At 41.0% G+C, this 21,122-nt stretch overlaps 2 protein-coding genes across 5 annotated transcripts in view; one reads left to right on the plus strand and one right to left on the minus strand.

The window, feature by feature from the left end:
* The window catches only part of LOC311021713 (uncharacterized protein), a 441,358-nt gene that overhangs the window by 211,397 nt on the left and 208,839 nt on the right, over positions 1-21,122 (plus strand). The window lies entirely within an intron of this gene.
* The window catches only part of kalrna (kalirin RhoGEF kinase a), a 138,394-nt gene that overhangs the window by 82,924 nt on the left and 34,348 nt on the right, over positions 1-21,122 (minus strand). For 2 of the 4 annotated variants that reach the window (XM_084023806.1, XM_084023808.1), the window contains exons 2-11: positions 18,261-18,335; positions 14,258-14,372; positions 11,284-11,476; positions 10,480-10,653; positions 10,259-10,342; positions 9,528-9,659; positions 7,983-8,105; positions 5,588-5,719; positions 4,411-4,602; positions 2,166-2,297 (exon numbers count right to left, since the gene is read on the minus strand). In XM_084023806.1, the coding sequence (XP_083879932.1) occupies positions 2,166-2,297; positions 4,411-4,602; positions 5,588-5,719; positions 7,983-8,105; positions 9,528-9,659; positions 10,259-10,342; positions 10,480-10,653; positions 11,284-11,476; positions 14,258-14,372; positions 18,261-18,335 (1,352 nt within the window). The remainder of the gene's footprint in view (positions 1-2,165; positions 2,298-4,410; positions 4,603-5,587; positions 5,720-7,982; positions 8,106-9,527; positions 9,660-10,258; positions 10,343-10,479; positions 10,654-11,283; positions 11,477-14,257; positions 14,373-18,260; positions 18,336-21,122) is intronic. The other 2 variants (XM_084023807.1, XM_084023809.1) reach the window with 1 other exon arrangement.

Raw genomic sequence — 21,122 nt, forward strand, 5'->3', positions numbered from 1 at the left:
AAAGATTTAAAAGGTACAGTGTGATTTTGGTGACATCTTGTGAGTGTTCCATTTACTTGGATTGAATTAATTGAACTGAAAACTAAAAACATCAATTACACAATATGTGTCTGACTGGACAGAGAGTCTACAGCTTGCAAATGCTGGACAAAATTAATCAAAGATGTGCTGAGAAAATTAGTTCCATTTATTGAAACAGTGCAAACTGTATCTTACAAGCCTTTGAAAAGTGCAGTATTACAATTAACAATGGAGAGTTAAAAAGTGCAGCAAGTGGCCTGTTCTGAACAGATTCTTTGACAGCTTTTTTAGCTTGAAACTGAACATATGAGGTAACCAGTCTAGCCACCAGGTAAGTAAACATAGTACCATGGCTTCTCCAAAACATCCAATAATTCAAGTCACTAGGAAAAACATTTAAACATTTAACTTAAAATGTACCCGTCTCTTAGCCGAGTAGTTTAAGGCCTGTAGGCCTATAAGTATGTGAGGTAGCGTGTGCCCTGGTCTGAGCGTACAACCTGGGGATGCAAACCTTGGTGAGGTGTTCGCGGGTTGGAAGAGGGTAGCGGGGCTCCATCGCGTTCACCATGCGCCTAAAGCCGGCGTTTTCCACCACCGAATACGGTCTCAAATCCTGACAAATAAAGTAGGCAATGGACTCGGTAATTTTCTGCGACCTTGGTGAAGCAGAGGGAAATTTGTGTGAACAACCGCCATCCATGTCCAGCATGGTTTGTTTTGGGTCACGCCGCAGCTTCTTGGGGTCCTCCGTTAACATTACCTTGTCCGGATGGTGACGTTTTAAGTGGGCTCGTAGGTTGGTGGTGTTTCCGGAGTATTTCACGTTTGTGTGAGACAGCTTGCAAACCGCGATGCTTTTGTCTAAGTCGTCACTTTCCTTCTTCCTTTTAAACCCAAAGTGCTCCCACACGTCTGCTTTTAAGCACGAAGGTGCTAGATTTATATACGCCGCCATTTTCTTGAATCTCCTCGCTCTGACTCCGCAAACAGGTAGAGGTAGACGTCGGCGTCTGTGCAAAGAGAGTATCTAGACGGGTAACTTGCTCTACAGTGACACTAGCGGCTGGCGGACCAAATCGCTCTTCCTGCAGAGCGAACGGGGGGGTAAACACGGGGGATATGAAAGGGATTTATGTATCGATACTAGCGGCTTAAAAATCTATACTTTAATGGGAAACAAAATATCGATTTATATTGCAGAATCGATGAAATTGCTCGGCCCTAGAAGGAACGAAGGTAGGTAGGTAGGTAGGTAGGTAGGTAGGTAGGTAGGTCGGTAGGTCAGTAGGTAGGTATGTAGGTAGGTAGGTAGGTCGGTAGGTAGGTCGGTCTGTAGGTAGGAAGGAAGGAACGAAGGTCGGTAGGTAGGTAGGTAGGTCGGTCGGTCGGTAGGAACGAAGGTTGGTAGGTAGGTAGGTAGGTAGGTGGGTAGGTAGGTAGGTAGGTAGGTAGGTAGGTAGGTAGGTAGGTAGGTAGGTAGGTAGGAAGGAACGAAGGTCGGTAGGTAGGAAGGAAGGAACGAAGGGTGGTAGGGAGGTAGGTAGGTAGGTAGGTAGGTAGGTAGGTGGGTAGGTAGGTAGGTAGGTAGGTAGGAAGGAACGAAGGTCGGTAGGTAGGAAGGAAGGAACGAAGGGTGGTAGGGAGGTAGGTAGGTAGGTAGGTAGGTGGGTAGGTAGGTAGGTAGGTAGGTAGGTAGGTAGGTAGGTAGGTAGGTAGATAGGTAGGAACGAAGGTAGGAAGGAACGAAGGTAGGTAGGTAGGTAGATTGGAAGGTAAGAAGTTAGGTAGGTAGGTAGGTAGGTAGGTAGGTAGGTAGGTAGGTAGGTAGGTAGGAAGGAACATAGGTAGGTAGGTAGGAACAAAGGTAGGAAGGAACGAAGGTAGGTAGGTAGGTAGGTAGGTAGGTAGGTAGGTAGGTAGGTAGGTAGGTAGGTAGGTAGGTAGGTAGGTAGGTAGGTAGGTAGGTAGATTGGAAGGTAAGAAGTTAGGTAGGTAGGAAGGAAGGAACATAGGTAGGTAGGTAGGTAGGTAGGTAGGTAGGTAGGTAGGTAGGTAGGTAGGAAGTTGGTAGGTAGGTAGGTAGATTGTGTGTGTGTGTGTGTGTGTCTGCGCGTGCACGCACGCTTTTGCTTTTGGCCTACCTCAGTGTAAGCCTGGGTGACCTGTTCGTACAGACTCTGGTGGCGGTGGATGGCGATTTCCAGCTCCTGCATCTCGGACGGTAACCCTCCCTCACTGCAGACTTTACACCAGGCGTCCACCTCCGACAGGAACTGAGGGAGCAACACAGATACACATAGAAAGTCATGCAAAGTGTGCATTCATATGGGGATCTACTTAGCCTATGAATACATGCATAAAGTATACTGATAAAGTATCAGTACTAGTACAGGATAGTCGTGACGGTTGGTCAGCCATGTTTCCGTCTGTCCATGTATTGGTGGATTATGAGACAATGGGCTCCTTGGCAGAGATATGCAATGGCCCCAGCACCTCTCAAGACACACACACGTGATTGTTGTTTCACCTCTCCTCGTTGTAGTTTAATGTCTCTTTGTGGTTGTTTCGGTCTCTTTGTAGTCTCTTTGTAGTCTTTTGAGACTCTTTTTATTTGCTTTGTGCCTCTTTGTGGTTGTTTTTCCCCTTTTCATATTTGTTATGTGCCTCTTTGTGTATCTTTACAGCTTTTTGCTTCTATTTGTAGTATTTTGTGTCTATTTGTCATTGTTTTATGTGACCCCTGGACCTGTGCCCCGCGTTGGCCCATTCCATAATCCATCCAGGTTCCCATCCAACAAGATATCTGAGCAACTGCAGGCCAGATTACCATGACAATCGCTGCAGATATTCATCATCCTTATGTGATGAATTCTAATTAGTCTAATGTGTAATGGAAACTCTGAGTTACTGGGACATTGTTCTCCTTTGTGTGCTCCGTTTGTATGCAATGCATTCTAATTACTCTAATGTGTATTGGTAACGGAGTAACTGGGACGTCGTTCCCTTCTGTGAGCAATGTGTGCATGTCCCTCTGTCAAAAATGGGATGTAATAGAAGGTAGTTCATTTTTTACAATGTTCCTATATTCGTTGATACCAAACTAATGTAGATAGATGTGCAGAGTTATCATTAAATATCATAGGACTTAAAAAATATATATTTGTATTCAAAGCTCCTATTGTTTGAAGTTTGGTCTGGAATGAAGCTTTGAATGTCTGTCGCCATATTTGATGATGTCATCACCCTATACATATGGCAAAAAATGATTGTGTTACTGTGGTTAAATAAAATGTATGGTACAGTTATATTGCTGCTGGATCGTCATTAATACAGACGCAAGCCTGCTTTGAGTGCAGCGAGCAGGAACGCAAACAGTGTGAGTTTAGTGAAAATGTTGCTTTTAAAAGGCTAAACACCAACAAACATGGATCTATGAAACCTGGATTTTGGTCATTATTACATCTATCTTTATTCGATACATTTTATGCCGAGGACCGATGAAAGTTAAAGTTTACATCAATGTCTGTCCATGATATGTTCATCATTGTGTCATAATTGTAAGCCTTTGAACTGAGTCATGCCCAAAAACTTGTTTTGTGAGGTCACAGTGACCTTTGACCTTCGACTTTAAAGCACCAAATTCTAATCAGATGGAAGGAAGGACAACTCATAAAAATACGTCTTCGGTCTCCCCAGCGTGGAGGGATAACATATCTAATGACACCCGGCTTTTCATCTAAAACGTCACATATGAACACTGCAAACTCTGGAGGACGTCAGCGTTGTTGCTAATAGGGCTAATGTGGTTGCAAAAATGGACTGAATTTCCCTCTCTTTTTCATACTATTAACGTTTATTCTCTCTGTAGTCTTGTCGAGTTTCTTTTGCTCGTGTCTCTCCCAATCTAGTGTTGCGTTTTTCATCTTAACATGTTTTTGTTTCTCTGTTTTTCATTAGGCTTTCTCTTGTCTCAGCCAATCCCTCCTCTGTTCCCACCACTCTCTCTCTCTCTTTCTCTCTCTCTGAGCCCTTCATCTCCGGCTCTCACAAATGTACACTTGTAGCTAATGTCAAGGGCCCAGCAGGAATCAAACAAGCCCCATCTGTTGCCATGTCAACCTTCCAAGAATCAGTGGCGGAGCAGTTTGATCTATTAAATATAATCAGGCGCGTAAAAATGTCCCACTTACATTTTACATTCTGGTCATGTGTCTGCTGCAGAGAGATTCCTCGATGAGATAGTTACCAAATCAGCAAGCACAAGCAGTCTCACAGCAGAGCAGCTTGTCCTCTAATGACTAGATTTTTTTTCCTCACCCCTGCCAGCTCAGAAGAAAAAGTCTGCTAAAGAGGTCTCAGTACGTTTCTCTTTCTTCATGGTCTCACCTGTTCAGCCTTCTGGTGAAAGACAGACGACATGGCGAGGATGGTGGAACGCTCGTCGAGTGCAGCAGCGAAACTTTTCCAGTCCAGATCCAGCTGACTTGAGATCTGTTTGATCTGCGTGGAGGCGTAGTGACCGGCCTCCGCCAGACGGCTCGCCACTGACATGATTCTGTTGATATTTACATAGGCATTCTGGAAAGAAGAAGGGGGGAAATTATAAATATTTAAATAGATAAACGATGTCTTATTGTTGTTACTAAACTGAATCTAGCTGAGAATTTACTAAAATCTATTTTAAAATATGTGTATTTTTCTATTCATGGCATCGCTAGAGTTTCTCTCCTGTTATAATAATACATAACAATAATAATATTTAATAAACTTGATTTGTATATTAAAGAAACGTTCACAATGAATTGAGTGAATTCCCTTTATTGGGATAATCGTTAATATTGTCACACTTGAAAAAGCTGTAACAGAATGTTTGTATTTTTATGTATTTATCTTACCTTTATTCACGCAGGGGGGCCTTATGATATTATAAAATGTATTTGATTTATAATGATCTTTTTTAAGAGTTTTTGATTATATGTTTTTCACTAAAACATTATGTTTACAAAAACAGATGTCTGTCTGTGTTGCAATAAAAAGAAATCCTGATGATGAAGTGATTCCAGTATGTTTTTAGTGCCATATTAAGAGTCCTCATCTAAGCACCGACTACTTTACAATGAGGGAAAATGGACATATAATGAGCATAAAATCAGGGAAATACGATTGAGAATAAAACACAGTCAATAACAAGAACAATAATAACAATAACAATAAGAAGAAATAGTTAATATTTTATAAATCAGTACTCATATTTGCAGCATGCACATCAATGAACAGCTCTCTATTCTCTTCTACTCTGTTATTTTATTTTCTACATCAGGAGATTTTAATTTTTAAAACTCTCTGCCTGCAGTGTCGTTCTTGCTCAATTGTATTGATTTGTTTTCATTGACTTGTGGAGCAGCTGTACTAAGTTAAGGTCATCTAAGACAGCACAATCCAACTATGCGACTACATTCTGAGGGCAAATAAACATGTGTTGCCTATGCTGGTAACCTCCTCTTATCTGCTGTGAGTGATGGACAGTGATGTAATGTGAGAATTAGGGCTTAGATGACATTACAGTAGCTACCATGGAGTTCATGGCAAAGTGGTTGTGTTGAGTCTGCAGCTCCACGGCATGTTGGTACCCTCGGCCGATCTCCGTGTGACTCTGCAGGAACACTTCCTTGTTGTGGCTGATCCAGTCAAACATCTGCACACATCACAAAGCAACAATTAGAACATTGCAAACTATGAAGTACATTATTCATATTATTATTTGTGTGTAGTTTTGTACTGGTTGCATTATTATAGAAGTACATGTGAGAGATCATTTGATGCATTTTAATGGATTTCTTAAAATCAAACACTGGTGCTCAAAAGATTTTGGTGGTTGAAAGCTCTGGAAAACCAGTAAGTGGACTTTGAGTTTAGATTTATTTGTGAAAACTGCTGAGAATTAACTTTTAACGCAAAAATAAAACACTTTGGAATTTTCTCAGCATGTAAATAAGAAAATAATATTTTTAAAAGAGCTGACCCATCTCCTTAACATTAAGATAAAACTACATTTTGTTTTTTGATAGAACCCTTTCCATGATGTATTTTAAGTGGATTGTATTCAAGTTCATAACATCATGTCTAGCATCGTTCAAGCGGCTGCTCTGACTAATCGTGTGTCTACAATAGAGCTGGTGAGTAAAACGTAGCCATAACTGAGAGAAGCTGTGACATAAACACGACCCGGGCTGTAAACAAACAAAGGAATATCCATTTAAAGTGGCAACGGACAATTTGTTTGCTATAACGTATCATTATGAAGTAACTGTTGATTGTAATGGCTGGAGAAGAATAACACCGTCTGCGTTTCAATTGGTTCCCAGTGATCTTCCCTCGTTTCCACTGTGCAGTTCTGTCTGAAGCAGTTTTGTTTTACCTGGTAGCTAACGGTAGCTAACGGTAGCTAACGGTAGCTAACGCTAGCTGTCCCTAGTTATCAAAGAGTATCAAGTTAACTATTTGAAGTTATTTCGCCACTAGAGAAAATGGCGTACGGTGGAAGACAGAATGCAATGTTTTCCAATGAAAGTAGCTAAAAGTCGCCAAAAAAAGCTGTATGCTCATTTGCATACTGGTGACATCATCACTCATCATTTGCCCATGTTGGCAGAAGAGCTGTAGACTGTGATTCCTCTGAGCAGCATTGGATATTTATATTTATAACTTTTTTTCCTAATGCTCTGAATACATTTGTTGCTAGTGGTGAGCTCTGACGAGAAAATGCCATCTGGTTGTCTTAGTGATAGTGCCACCGACAATAATACCACTTGGAAACGCTTCATTTGTATCACTGTAAAGCCGCTACTGGCCAGCACAACCTTCACGCTCGCTTCTTCATCTCAAATCAATCTTTGGAGACGGATGGAAGGTCGGATGTGGTGCCGTGTCATTACCATGGTTACCACATGATTCACCACAGTCATTACTGCTGGGCAGTGATTTCACACACAACGAACACCCCGTCAGATCCGACCATTTTTCCTGGCTCCAGCGAGAGCGCTGAGTGTTTCCCACAGTGTAAACTCCTCCACAGCCCCCCGCAGGTCCTCAGCACGACCACGCCGGCGAGGACAAAAACTGTTTTCTCTTTTCTTCCTCTCTGTTTGCGTTACAGTAAATATTTACTGTTCCTGCACAGGGATTTCTGTGCAGAACGACACAGAGTCAGCTGACGCCCGTCTGTGTTTGTGTGTGTTTGAGAGTAGAGGCTCCCATCAACGAAACTTAAGGTTCAGGGCATCCTGGATCCATGTACAGGACCTTGGTCCTCATTCAGCCCCTTTGCCATAATAACTGGTGTTTTTTGTCGTACATTTTGCCTCAGCAATGGATAAATTACAGCCAATTTAGGAATAATCAACTGTTCAGAGTCTTATGAGCATTACAGAATCAGAAATACATTATTTGATCCCCAGGGGAAAATTGGGTTACATTTACATTCCAGACATTTCTGTAATTTATTTTTGTTATTTATTTATTTTTTGGCATATTTCAATACGCCTGTGGTTGAGTGTGGTTGAGTATTGCCTGGATTTTCTTTGTTTTCCCAATTAGCGAACCGTGACGGCAAAAAAACGTACATTATGCTTACATTACCGGCTAGCGACTGACGTGACAAAAAGTCAACGCTTAGTTTCACACGGGGCATGAACAGCAGTCTCCCCAAAGAAAGCCATCAGGGCTGGTGTGATAATAATAATGAATGGAAACCAAGCTTTCAGTCACAACCGCAGTAATCGCTAAACTGGTGTAAATGAAGCAGGGCTGATTTACTAACAGGCTCGTTCATTCTGATCTGGAGACATTAACGGTGACAGATGTGAAAAGGACTGAGAGTGAAACACACTGCATGAAACTGTGAAGTTGTTGCATTCTCTCTCAGTCATTTAGTGACGTCTGGTTTAGGCACGACTCACTTTCTCAGCGTCCTGCTCGAACAGGCGGAGCTGGAAGCACTGGTCCAGCTTCAGCTTCCTGACGTGCCACATCTGATGGAGATGCTGCCTTGTGGAGTGGAGTTTATCCAGCAGACTGGCCACCTGCCAAAAAGCAAGAATTAAGAATTGTTAAATGGTGTTTCTCATGGCGACCGATCCATTTGGAGCAGAGTTCAACTGCTTTCATTGAGACAAACATGCTGCTGTTCACGGTTCACGGTAGAGTTAGTTACAACACAACAGCTTCTGTGTTTTTTATCCTCCTATCTTTGTTTTCCACTGTCTGCTGGGAATCCTGACGTGTTATATTTCATTTGATTTTCATGTTCAATTTGTAACAATTTTGACTTGTGCAGATGCATTTTTGCATCAGTTCACATGCATTCAAAGTACGTCGAAATGTTGTTTCGCTAATCTGAATGTACATCAAATGGTACGTTTGGTATTTTTCAGCTTGGACTCTATTTTCTTAGGTACGGCCAGGGAAGAATCCCCCACAGGACTGGTGCCCTTATCCTAGCTTATACTCCTTTATCTGTTAAGTACATTGTCAAAAACTTGTATTCCACATAATCATGAAAAAAACACCTAATTCCAAGTAAGAATACCTCAAGTAACCTCTTGTTTCCAAGTAAACTGACCGGTTCTCGACTACTTTAAAGGGTGCGTTTTACCTCGGTATTTTTCAACTTGGAGCATATTTTCCAGGTTTTTGTGACTAAGCGAAAAATGCTGCAGACGTCCATCTTCTAAAGAGACTTGAGGAAATACCCTTGAGCAGTTTTTATATTTTTTAAGAAAAAATGACAGATCTGTGCTGTTTTTAAGGTTCTCAATTAGTTTTTAGATTTCCTGGATATTCTTTCATATCCCCACATGGTCGTACAGACTTTTTTCCCCCAGATACCTCAAAATTCACCTGTAGACCATCTATTATTAAATATTCATGTTAAATAGCCTTTGCAATGGAACTCACTGTGTTCTCTTCAATACTATTCCTGTGGAGTCCTTTGGCTAATGAGCTGGCATGCAGCAAGTACTGCTCATTATTTCTAATGAGGGAGCCAACCAGCTGTGTCCCTGACCATGTGACCAAAGAATGTCACTAGTCATGGATTATGGTACAGTGTGCTTTTAGTGTTCACTGGTTGTAAGATGGAATATGCAGAATTTTCTGAAGAGCCTCACCTTGTGAACACATTAAGATTCCTCCTCATATTTGGTAAAAATGACTCTATTCAGAGTTTGGTATTTACTAGTATGTTCTTCCTAGTGAGAGAATATTTCAGTGTTTGTTTACCGTTGGTATATCTAACAATAGGCCTGAAAGCATCTGCAGTAAACAAAGTTTAGAACAGAATGCAATTATAAATAATTTTACTTAGCTATCAATATTCAATATAATATCAATATTGAAGCAATGGCTTGTTTGGAGGCATTTTCTCCCCAACTGCATTGTGAATAAAATATTATTTTTCAAGAGATTGTATTGATGTGGAGTCTCATCAGATGGAGTGACTTTACCTTAGGCACCAAGCTCTGGAAGTCAGCAGAGCCAGAGATGCAGTTCCTCCCTGAAAAACCATCACTTGATCGGATACACTGCAGCAACCTCTGGCCTTCCCGGTCCAACTCCTCCACTGGAGCCTTCAGCACCTACAGGAGAGCATAAAACATGGGTGCCTTAATGTGATTCAGCTAAGCTAATGGAAAAGCAGATCATTTCTTTAGACGTATCTATCTATCTATCTATCTATCTATCTATCTATCTATCTATCTATCTATCTATCTATCTATCTATCTATCTATCTATCTATCTATCTATCTATCTACCTACCTACCTACCTACCTACCTACCTATCTGTATGCACGGTGTAAGAGGAGAGGGAGAGATGCTGACTGATATTGCTCCAATTAGCATGGTTATTCATTATAATATAACATATTTCTCACTTTCACCCTGATGGTCTAAATCACTTATCACTGCTCTGTGCTGCTCCGTCTCCTCTCTTAAATTAATGTTCTATATCTATGGCAGCTCATATAGATATAGATGGAAACATTAAAGAAAAGCTTCTTTTCATGCCACAATGTTAGCAGTTATGATTTGGATGGGAAAATTAAGGTTTTATTGTGGCAAAATGTACGTTATTTGCGGGAATTTTCTTTTTCCTTCAGGTTTGTAAACAGTACTGATTGGCAAATAGGCCTGGTCTATAGTGTGTATCAGACTGTCCTGACGGCAGTGGGCTGACCTTTTTCTTCAGCTGTGTGTGCTCATCTATCAACCGACGAGATCCCTCCACATCTGCAGGAAACTCCTTCTTGGACTGAAGCTCCTGCAACACATAGTACAATGTTTTCATATTGGCGCCAGCGGTTCTTTTCATCCTTTCAAACCTTCTTTCCTTCCTTCATGCATTCCATCCTTCCATCCGTCCACCCTTCATCTCCCCAGTTATCTGTCCATCCCCACCTGCAGGTCTTCCAGCCTGGACAGCAGGTGAATAGCGCTGGACATGAACTCCTCCAGGGAGACCCTCAGCTCCATCCATTCCTCGTGGTTGTAGTCCAGAGAACCTTCAAAGTCTTCTGTCAGCTGGGAGGGGTCCACCAATTTGGCCAAACCTTCAACTGACACCATGCTGGTCTGGTAGCCATAAACAGAGGAGAAATATCAAAATTGTTTGTTTTTAGCAGTGATGGATCATCCAGGTTTGACACCATAAATGTCTGATAATAAATACATATACATACCATCTGTATACAATCTAGAAAATAGAAAGGCTTGGGACTCTTAAATGTTTTAATAACTAAACTAGGATACTTGATTCTGTTGGCTATGGCATACAACTTATGTTAATGATTGCTAGGTTGCAACATCAAGACCTTCAGGGTTAACTAAGCTGAAAATCACAAAATTTACTGTTGATACTTAAAAAACAACAACTAATGGTATATGACATGCCAAAATATGACTCCTATTAAATCACTGGCGCTTCATCACATTGGGTCCGCCAGGAGCATTCCCAACGACTGTAGCTGACATTAGGGTTAATTGAGTTCAGTTGCATTTAAAATATGATAGTTGTTGACATGTTTGAGTACCTTTTTTAAACTATGTTAAAACTTCTTCTAATCATTCATTATTATTAATATTAGTGAATTACTTCCTGCTTTAGCACCCAATCCTTTCAGAAGAACCTCTCAAGTCAACATTATTTCTGTCCACAAACATGGAATCTGAAGTGATGTTGGAGGAGACATGAAGCCCGCTGACCTCAAAGGAGAACTTCGCACTGCCAAAGTTCGTCTTCTGCTTTTGCCAGAAGTTGTCCGGTTTGATGATGAGCGCCACGCAGATCTCAACCGGGAAAAATTCCTGCAGTGTCTTCAGCAGAGGCTTGATCAGCTCCCACTTAGAGCCACGCATGTCAATGATGACGGTGAAACCCCGTTTACACACATCCTCACTGAGAGACAGAATAGACAGCAGGGGGGGAAAACAGAGAGAACGGAGAGGCTCAGAAGAAATGGTGGAATGACTTGAAAATCTTAAACATCGAAATTAAAGCAAATGTTGGCAATGTATTTCAGCTAAACTTTGTGTTATAATTGTTTAAAATTCTGTTTATATCCAAACAGCAATCAATCAATCAAATGCTCCGACAAAAAAAGAAAATCTGGTATCTGCTGCGGCGACAGGACTGTATTAACTGTGTGATGGATTGTATAATTATAAAAATGAGAAAAAGTCCTGCACACTGTCCAATCACTGCTGAAATATGAATTTAAGTGACACAGTTTCAGTCTGTCCGACCTTCATCACGTATACACCTGACCTGCTTTTTTTCCACCCATCACACATTCAGGCTTGCAGATTGTATTTCTAAATCAGACTAATTACTCAAAGAAACCTACAATGAACCACTCTAAATTAGTCTGTACTGATTTACAAGGAAGTTTTCGTATAACTCAAAATATGCCCAGAAGCCCTGAAGCTTCGACTTGTATCAGTCTTTGTGCTAATCTAAGCTAACTGCATACTTGCTGTTGTCCTATATTTAAAGGACAGATTGGAAAGCAGAGTTCTCAACGGGTCGGGTCGGTCCGACAAACCCGACGGGACCCGTGGGTTCGGGCCAGGTTCGGGTCTAAAATATAAGCAAGTGACTCGGGTCGGGTCAGACCTCGGGCTTAATTTTTTTCCGCTCAGTGAAATTTTTTTTATTAAAGGTTGTATCAGCAATTCCGGGGACGAAACATAAATGATCACATTCATCTGTTTTTACCTCACGATCCGCTAGCTGCCCGCCCCATAAGCAGGCCGTCAAAAAACTGCGTCTCTCTAGGCAGCCTAGGCTCCGAGATCGCACACAAAAACAAATGGTACTACCAACACCTCAAAAGCAAAATAAACAGTGTTCCAACCAATCACAGACAAGGGGTGGGTGGCATGTTCATGAAAATGCGCGTCCATGATCATTTTCAAAACACGGGAGGGAGGGGCTAGCTGGCTCTGTTTGTTTTGGATCTCGCAACGGAAGTGAGGGCAACCAGAATCGCTGATACAACCTTTAATCATCGCTGCTGTTCACCGTAAAGAACGTCTGGCTGCTGCGTGTAACGTGCATCATGGAGAGGGGTGGGGGCAGACCTGACGCCGCTGCGTGCACGCCTTTAGCCTGGAGAAGTAGATGGAGTTGGTGAAAAGTAAACTTGCCGCAGGTGAATTCACCGTCGCCGTCTTCTGGTCATGATAATACGTGTACAAGAAGAAAAAAAAGAAGGGGGGGGGGCGGCGTCGGGCCACGGGCCGGGTTCGGGCAGATAATCCATGTTGATGTGTCGGGTTACATCGGGTCCGGGCTTTAAAAGCCACGGGCCGGGTCGGGTCGGGTAGTAATTTTCAGGCCCGTTGAGAACTCTATTGGAAAGTATCGTTGATATTTTCATATTTCTGCAAGAAACTGAATTGTTCTTTAAATGTACAACTATTTACACTTGATGCAAAACAAATGCCCCAGATTACATACATCACCTCATCAAATTAATTCAGTGATCATTTTGTTCTTTGTTCTTTTGTTTTTTTTGGGGGCCAAATCAATATGCAATGACAGAATGCCTTCCAGATGGTGATTTGGCTGTGCCTGTTGCATGTTAATCTATGTATACATGTGGGTTGTCTGCAACATATATTGAGTCTCCGTAAATATGTAAACAAAGAAAACCAATAAAAGGGGAAATTGGGAGTCAATAACTGCAATATGAATTTTAAGTTGAAGATATAATCAAAATAACGCGTGCTATGACATGTGATCACATTACTTGTAAACTGTTGACCAGAATCTGCTCTGAAACAAGTATGGAAAGCCAGATTATAGAGTATAATGGGCCTTAAATTCAGCTGCAGCTGATTGGACGGTAAAATATACTGAAATGACCTCATCTCCACACGCAAACATGCAAACACACACACACCATCTATCAATACAAATTCTACAAAAGCGCCTTATAGTCCACCTTGGGGAAGCGCAAACTCCACTCGTCACCATGGAAACAGCAGCTCGATTAGCAGGGGGAATCAGAGCGGGGCTGATAGGGATCAAATGATAAAACAGGATTTTGGGACTCATTGGGTTCAATCAGCTAGGTGAATGTGTTAACATGCACATCATCTGAATGCACGAAAACATCTCCATGTTGTTGCATTCCAGGACACTCCGTCATCCAACAATTTAGTCACTTAATGAAAAGGACATGTGCGGAGAGTCACAGGGATTATCGTTATTATTGATCAGTTTTCTCGAGACCGGCTCATTCCGTTGTAACATGCTCAGACCGTGACGAGGGGCAGCAGGGATAAATGGACTCCAAATGAAACGCAACAGACTCGCTGCTGTCTGCTACGAACACTGCAGCTTTCATGCTGATGCAAATCAAACGCTGCTCTCAGTCTGCTGCTGTGATGTCAAAGAAAGGAACGTTTGGTTCCACAGTCTGGAAGCACTCCACCCTGCACCGCTGCCTCCTAAGGAGTCTAGTTCACTAGAACCGATTGTCCGCAATAATGAGGTTCCTAAAAAGCTTCAGAAAGCTAATATTATAGTGGATAATAACTGTTAGTCTAATTTCAAATGAAGAATACACATGCTACTTGTGTGTGTGTGTGTGTGTGTGTGTGTGTGTGTGTGTGTGTGTGTGTGTGTGTGTGTGTGTGTGTGTGTGTGTGTGTGTGTGTTCTTTGTGTGTACCTGGGAACAGTAGACAGGTAGGTTACCAGCCTCCTCAGGTCTTCCTGTTTTATTCGGTCGTGGTTGCTCCTGGCAGGAAACGTCAGGATTGGTCCGCCTCTTTTATCTCGCCCACCTGAGCAAGCACATACAATTAATAAACAAAAGCTTTATATAAACATTTAGCTTATACACACATTTTATATAAAGGGAACTCACCTAACATTTGATATGAATGATAACAATGAATGTGCTAGCAGCAGTAGCACAGTAAGTGACAGCCGTAGCAGGTTTAACAGCAGTAGCAGTAATAGCTATGCTAGCAGTAGCGGTATCGACAGTGGTAGCCGTAGTAGGAATATTAGTGTAGTAATAGCAAGTGCATCAGTGTATTATCAGTGGTAGAAGTAGAAGTAGTGGCATTAGAACCAAAAGTAGTTGTTCTAATATTGAGTACTCTTAATCGCAATACTAATAGTATCAGCAGTACCTGCAGAAAGTATAGTCGCAGTGGTAGCATAAGTAGAAGTAGAAGCAGTAGATGCAGAGGTTGTGGTAGCAGAAGTAATAAAAGAAGTAGTGAGTAGTACTAGATGGTATTAGTAATATGGTGGGAGTAGCAGTATTAGTTATCAGTAATGATAGCAGTACTAGTAATAAACAGTATAAGAAGAAGTAGTTGTAGTAGCAGTAAACAGTAGTATTGATAGTCGTACTGGTATTAACACTAATCAATAGTATATATATATATATATATATATATATATATATATATATATATATATATATATATATATATATATATATATATATATATATATATAATTTTGCAGCAGTTATAGTATAAGTAAAGTAAAAGTAGTAGCAGTGATAATATTGGCAGTATTGTAGGTAGATGTAGAAGTAGTAAACAACAGTAGTGATGTAGTAGTAGTAGTAGTAGTAGTAGTAGCAGTAGTAGTAATGTAGCAGTATCAGAAGTAGTAGCAGTGCTTGTATTGTGGCAGTATTGTGAGAAGCAGTAGTTTATGCTAATGGTACCATAGGGTCACATTAAAGTTATTTTTAAATATCTTACATACATTTTAATGATGCTATTAAAGAGCTAGCCAAAACAACAACAGATCATATCAACCTTATTATGACATTAAAATTAAAAAATAAAATACAGATCACAATGAAGTAACCATTGAAGAACTATTTTTACAGAGCACAACTACACCACGACTGTCTCCTTTATAACCGTGGAGTTTCACTGTTTCAGTGTTAATCGGCACATTACTTTACATCAATAGCTCTAATATCTCTGGATCTGTAACATAACTCTCATCACAGCTACAGCAGCCAGTAAACACACTTTACAAAGACATCCGAAATACACACTTGCTCTCCCTGTCTGTGATAAATGATGAGAGTAGAGATGTTTTGGTTAGATTAATGTAAGAAACACAAACCACACTGTTTATGAAACTGCTACTCAGTCGTGGAAAAACTGTGTGTGTGTGTGTGTGTGTGTGTGTGCGCGCGCGCGCATGTGTGTGTGTGTGTGTGTGTTTATGTGATTAAGTGTGTGTGATTTGGGAGGGAGCACGCTGCTGTAATCTAGGGAAGAATCTTGATGACTGATTGTTGTTGGCTCGTCCTCTCTCTCTCTCTCTCTCTCTCTCTCTCTCTCTGTCTCTCTCTCGCTCTCTCTCTGTCTCTCTCTCGCTCTCTCTCTCTCTCTCTCTCTCTCTCGCTCTCTCTCTATCCATTTTAGTGTAATAAGGCCGCATCGTGTAACTAGAAAAAAATGTAATACTTTTTAACTTTATGATGTGATAAGCTGTCACATTTTTTGATAAACTGCCTGAAAGCAATATTTAATATGGAGATGCAGTCTTTAAATGAAAATGTAATAATGCATGCATTATGTAATAGCCTACCCAACTAAAATGGATGTCTAATGTATTACATTTTGTTCAAAAGTTCACATAGATTTATTATCAGAAACTCAGCCGGCAGATTAAAACTTTGGGACATTTTTCACCATCTAGCAACTATTTCCCTTATTTTCCTTGATAAATCTTTTGTAATATAAAATATGAATAATGAAACATGCAATTAATTCAGATTTCCAAAAGATCAAGTTGAGTGCTTAACTCTCCAAAACCCCTAGAGTCGGGAATGTTTGGCTTCTTATATATATTTTTTTTTTACATAATATAGCCAGCATGTTACAATTTATAAAATATTCCTCATTCAATGCCTCACAGTGAAACTTAATAACCACATATATGTAGTATGGATCTTCATTCTCCACACTGAGTGACCAGGCAAGAACAGACCAATGTTTGCATTCAGTCTAATCAGGTTTTGAAAGGGTCCTATGTTATCAATCAGGTCTATTTCAGACTGTTCCGATCTGGTCCAAAACATTGGACTCATTAAGGTTCGACCATGAAGCTGAGTGTACAAGGAGTAAAGTATGTTTAAAAATAAAAGCAAAAAAATACTGAAGCATAAATGTTCCTTTGTACTTTTTCGTGCAATGTTTTGATTGGTCAACTTCCCAGGTCATGTGATGCTACACCTTATTTGTCCAGAATCAAAACGCATCACACGCCTGAGTGTTCGCGGGTGTGATGCCTGTGGAGTCAAACATCTCATGTGTCTGCTCTCTGCTTGTTTTGGCACACAGTGATGCTCAGCGGCTGCCAGAGGGGAGAAGTTCACATAAGTCATGTTCAGGGTGTGAAGGACTTGTGATGATTTTCCCTGCTTGCTTCCTGTCTCGGGAGGTGTGCGAGTCCGGGTCCGCACACCGGTGATCTTTTCTGCAGTCCTGAAGTTTCCTGAAGTATGATGGCTGGGATCACTGTGAGCAGCTCCTGAGTTTTGAGTTCAGGTCTAAGTTGTTGTGATTACGCCACCCATCTGAATACTTGTTACTGTCTGGGATGAGACTTTGGGTACTGATTGAGTCCTAGACCACCACTGAATGTCCTAACTTTAAAGTGTAACTTCAGTATCTTTCAACATGGCCCCTTTTTTCCCATGTCTCGTGACTAAGTGACGAATGGAGACATTTTTTTTATTAGTCCAGTATCACGGGAGGATGCTACAGACGGCAGCTGCTAAATGTAGTTGAATGAAGCAATAAATTCCTCAGATCTGTTTTTAATCCTGCATACAGCGCCGACATATGACGTAGTTTGATGCAAGGAACAAAGGCTGCTATTTCATCTTGCATTTGGATTTGGACTTTTATTTAGATGCCACCCCAAAACACAACTCCTCCTTCTCTTTGCTTGTACTGCAAACTATTCTTACGGCAAAAAATGCATCCCAAAATATGAGTGCAGAGGATGCATCTTGCAGTTTTGTTTCCTGGTTTATTTTGAAAGTCCATCACATGCCATTACGTGCCTGCCAGTGGACTTTCTAAAAAAAAACCTCTATTTGGTTCATCCAGCCAGAGTATGAAGAAATGTAGCAAAGAGAGGACGAGTCTGCATTAGATGTGATAGCGCATATTGCCGATGGGGTTCCTGGGCATCAGAAGCTAACATGCAATGCTTTCTGGTACATGTAGGAACTGTGGAACGGTTCCCAGATCAGAGCTTTGTCAGTTGATATAGCATGCACTGACAGACTTATCGCTTAATCGTCTACATTTACCATCAACACTGATTGAACTTCCACATACAAGGAAAGTGTAAGTTAATAACATTAAATAAAATGTAGGAGGACACCTGTTGGTACTATTCGATCCCCCTTAAGTTGTGCACTTCTAAAACAACTTGACCTTAGAAAAATAATGAGCAGAAGGGACATTCCCATTCAAATCAACATAGCAAGATGGTCAAAGTGACGGCTATTTTTATGTTGCCACTGTTTCATCAGGCTATATTCCGTATAAAGTAAACCGACTTAGTGCAACAGTTAAATGTACGTTCTGCTCCTATTCTATTACTCTGGTGTGACCACGGGTCCCTGTGTTGGACTGTTTGGTGATTTAACTCCAACACTGGTTGACACTGACCTGACACGAAGGCAACTTTCTCCTTCAACACAGGAAGAACATCAGACGCCTTGATGCCTTCCGTCCTCAATGACCCTGGAGAGAGAGAGACAGAGAAACAGTGGAGCTTTTAGTATTAATCCCATTATCAGATCAACATTCCTGCGAGAGAGGACACACCCACACACATGTAGCTTTGACAAAGTCTGTGCACTCTTTGCTCCAACTTACGGCAACATTGACATTGAAAGCATTTATCACATTTTGTTGATTGTTATAGAACAGTATAGTTGAAATATTAGCAGTAGTAAAAGCAGGCATGTAGTGAAATATGAGTTAATCTTCATTCTTCCACCCTTCGTAAACTCTTCACATCTTTATGATTTCCCTTTGACATCCCTTTGGTCTTGTTCTCGTTCTTTCCCTCACAGTTCATCTGGTCATCCATCTGTCATGTTATGAAATCTCTCTCTCTCCCTCATTTTTATCAATGCACTCTCTACCCCCTCACCCCCCTCTCTCTTTCTGTAGAAAACAACCCCAAATGTCCATGTCCTGCTGTGTGTATGTACATGTGATACACTGTCCTGGCTGCATAACACACACACACACACACACACACACACACTCGAAGAACATTCCACAGTGTGACTGCTAAGTCGGCAAAATCTATCTCAGGACACAGAAAGACAGAAAAGTCAATTCCATGTTTTGAAGCGCTGACAACACAATCCTGTTTTTTATTCATGAAATAGAAAAAAGAGCCACAAAAAAGTGCAGTTGAAAGAGACACTTCAACACGCAAATCCCTCATTTTCAGTCAATAGAGTTTGTCAGGAGAATTTGTCGACGTCGATGTATATATGTTTCTATGTATTTTCATTTCCATCTTTTAATTTCACGTGTGAATGATGGGTTCAAATCGCTCAGTCACACTCGGAGGTCGCTCTTGACACACGTGACCAATCACAGCAGATCCACAGTTCAGCAACTGAGCGATTAGTCACGATCGTTAATGTCATTGAAGGTTAAGGATCTAATTGATCAGTTTAATGTTGGCTCATGTTACAGTGTGCCGATGCTTTACAGAAATATTATTGATTCTAACCTAATGGAGCGGTAAAACCTACAGAGGACGGACCGTATCCAGGTGCAGGTGGTTCCTCTTCATCTCAAAAACAAAACAATGTAGAAAGCTCAAATAACTCATGTGTTAAGAAAAAAAAATGTTTTGACATTTGGAAATCTTGTGGATCAATAACATAATATCTGTGTGATTATTTACCACAATTTTTGTATAATTGACATAATGCCAATCCATTATTGTGGTCTACTGACACACGTAACCTTTTCGCTCGTTTCAGGAATTCGCAGGTTTGTTAAATCTGTTTAATTGACTGCAAATAATTTGCATTTGCAGAATGATGTCAGGTGTGAACAGGAAATTGACCTGGAGTGGACCAAACTGATCCTACATCAGCAAGGATGCTAGACACATACATCTTAAAGCTGCAAACACATGCACAGCACCTACAGTATCCTTCCATGTCAGCATCACAGTCAGCTCTCTTCAGAAACAAATCAATGCCAGTTGACTGCAAACTTTGACTTATGACGCTAATGAACTGAAAATAGTTCACCAATCTGTCTCAGCGTGATGGTGGCGGGGAACAGATGAGTCGGTGTTATTGTGTCTTTTTATTAAAATCTAAATGCTTTAAATTGAAACACAGTTTGTGTTCCAGGAAATGAACCAGTGAATGTGCTGCCAACATCAGCAGCTTCTTTTCCAACAGCATAATACATACATCAGAGGTAGTGTCAGTGTGTGTGTGTGTGTGTGTGTGTGTGTGTGTGTGTGTGTGTGTGTGTGTGTGTGTGTGTGTGTGTGTGTGTGTGGATAGGCGGGTGAGTGACTCACACTCTTTTGTCCATTACTGTTGAGAGCAAACAGCTTTTGTCTTTTCAATGCACGCACGCACGCACACACACACACACACACACACACACACACACACACACACACACACACACACACACACACACACACACACAGGGAGGAAGCTGTCAGTCTTGTCCACACACACCCTTTCAGTTGTCTTTGAGCAGTGACTTTCCTCTGGAGTTTGACAGGACAGTGATGGTGAGTCAGAGTCCAGTTTGGCTGTTGTTCTGTTCCTGTATGGAAACTATGAAGACTCACAAACCTCTGATGTTATCATGAAAGCAATAAAAATGTTCCATTTTTGTTGAAAACGGACATGTTGATTCCTCTTCATGGCCATTTCCAAGGCTGTAGATAAGATGTCTACTGTGTTACAGTTGATATCAATAAAGGCAGACTTACTATCAAATCAGTCATATTTTCACTAAGAACAAAACTAATGTGGAGCTACTGAAACCAGAATGAAAATATCTTTGTTGACACTTAAATTATTAAAATACTTCATATAGATGTAATATACATCTAAAAATGATGTGTTTTTTGAGAGTATGTATTGCTTTCTTTCTCTGTCACAGGGAGCATTATGCAAATAGTGTCAACTGTCGATTGAGTCGACCACAACAGCAGAAAAGCACAAAATGCACACGCAGTGGTTTCTGCCGCTCAGGAAGACATGAGATGGAGTTACATTCGTCCCCTGAGTAGAGATGCTCATTTTGAATTCCCCTTGCATGCAGAGGTTCTGTGGTTGAAGTGCCGAACGAACCGCCCAGCTGCAACGACAACTGATGCACAAACAGGCTGAATTCATCATTGTATCTCTTGATCCTGTTTTCACCGCTGAATCAGTTTGACATCCTGGATACAATGAATGAATGAAACGTCATTTGAACTCATATTGTCTGTCTGCTTCTCCCTGAAATGGCCTTTTCCAAAAC

Source organism: Eutrigla gurnardus (assembly GCF_963514095.1).
Source record: "Eutrigla gurnardus genome assembly, chromosome: 12".
Classification (NCBI taxonomy): Eukaryota; Metazoa; Chordata; class Actinopteri; order Perciformes; family Triglidae; genus Eutrigla; species Eutrigla gurnardus.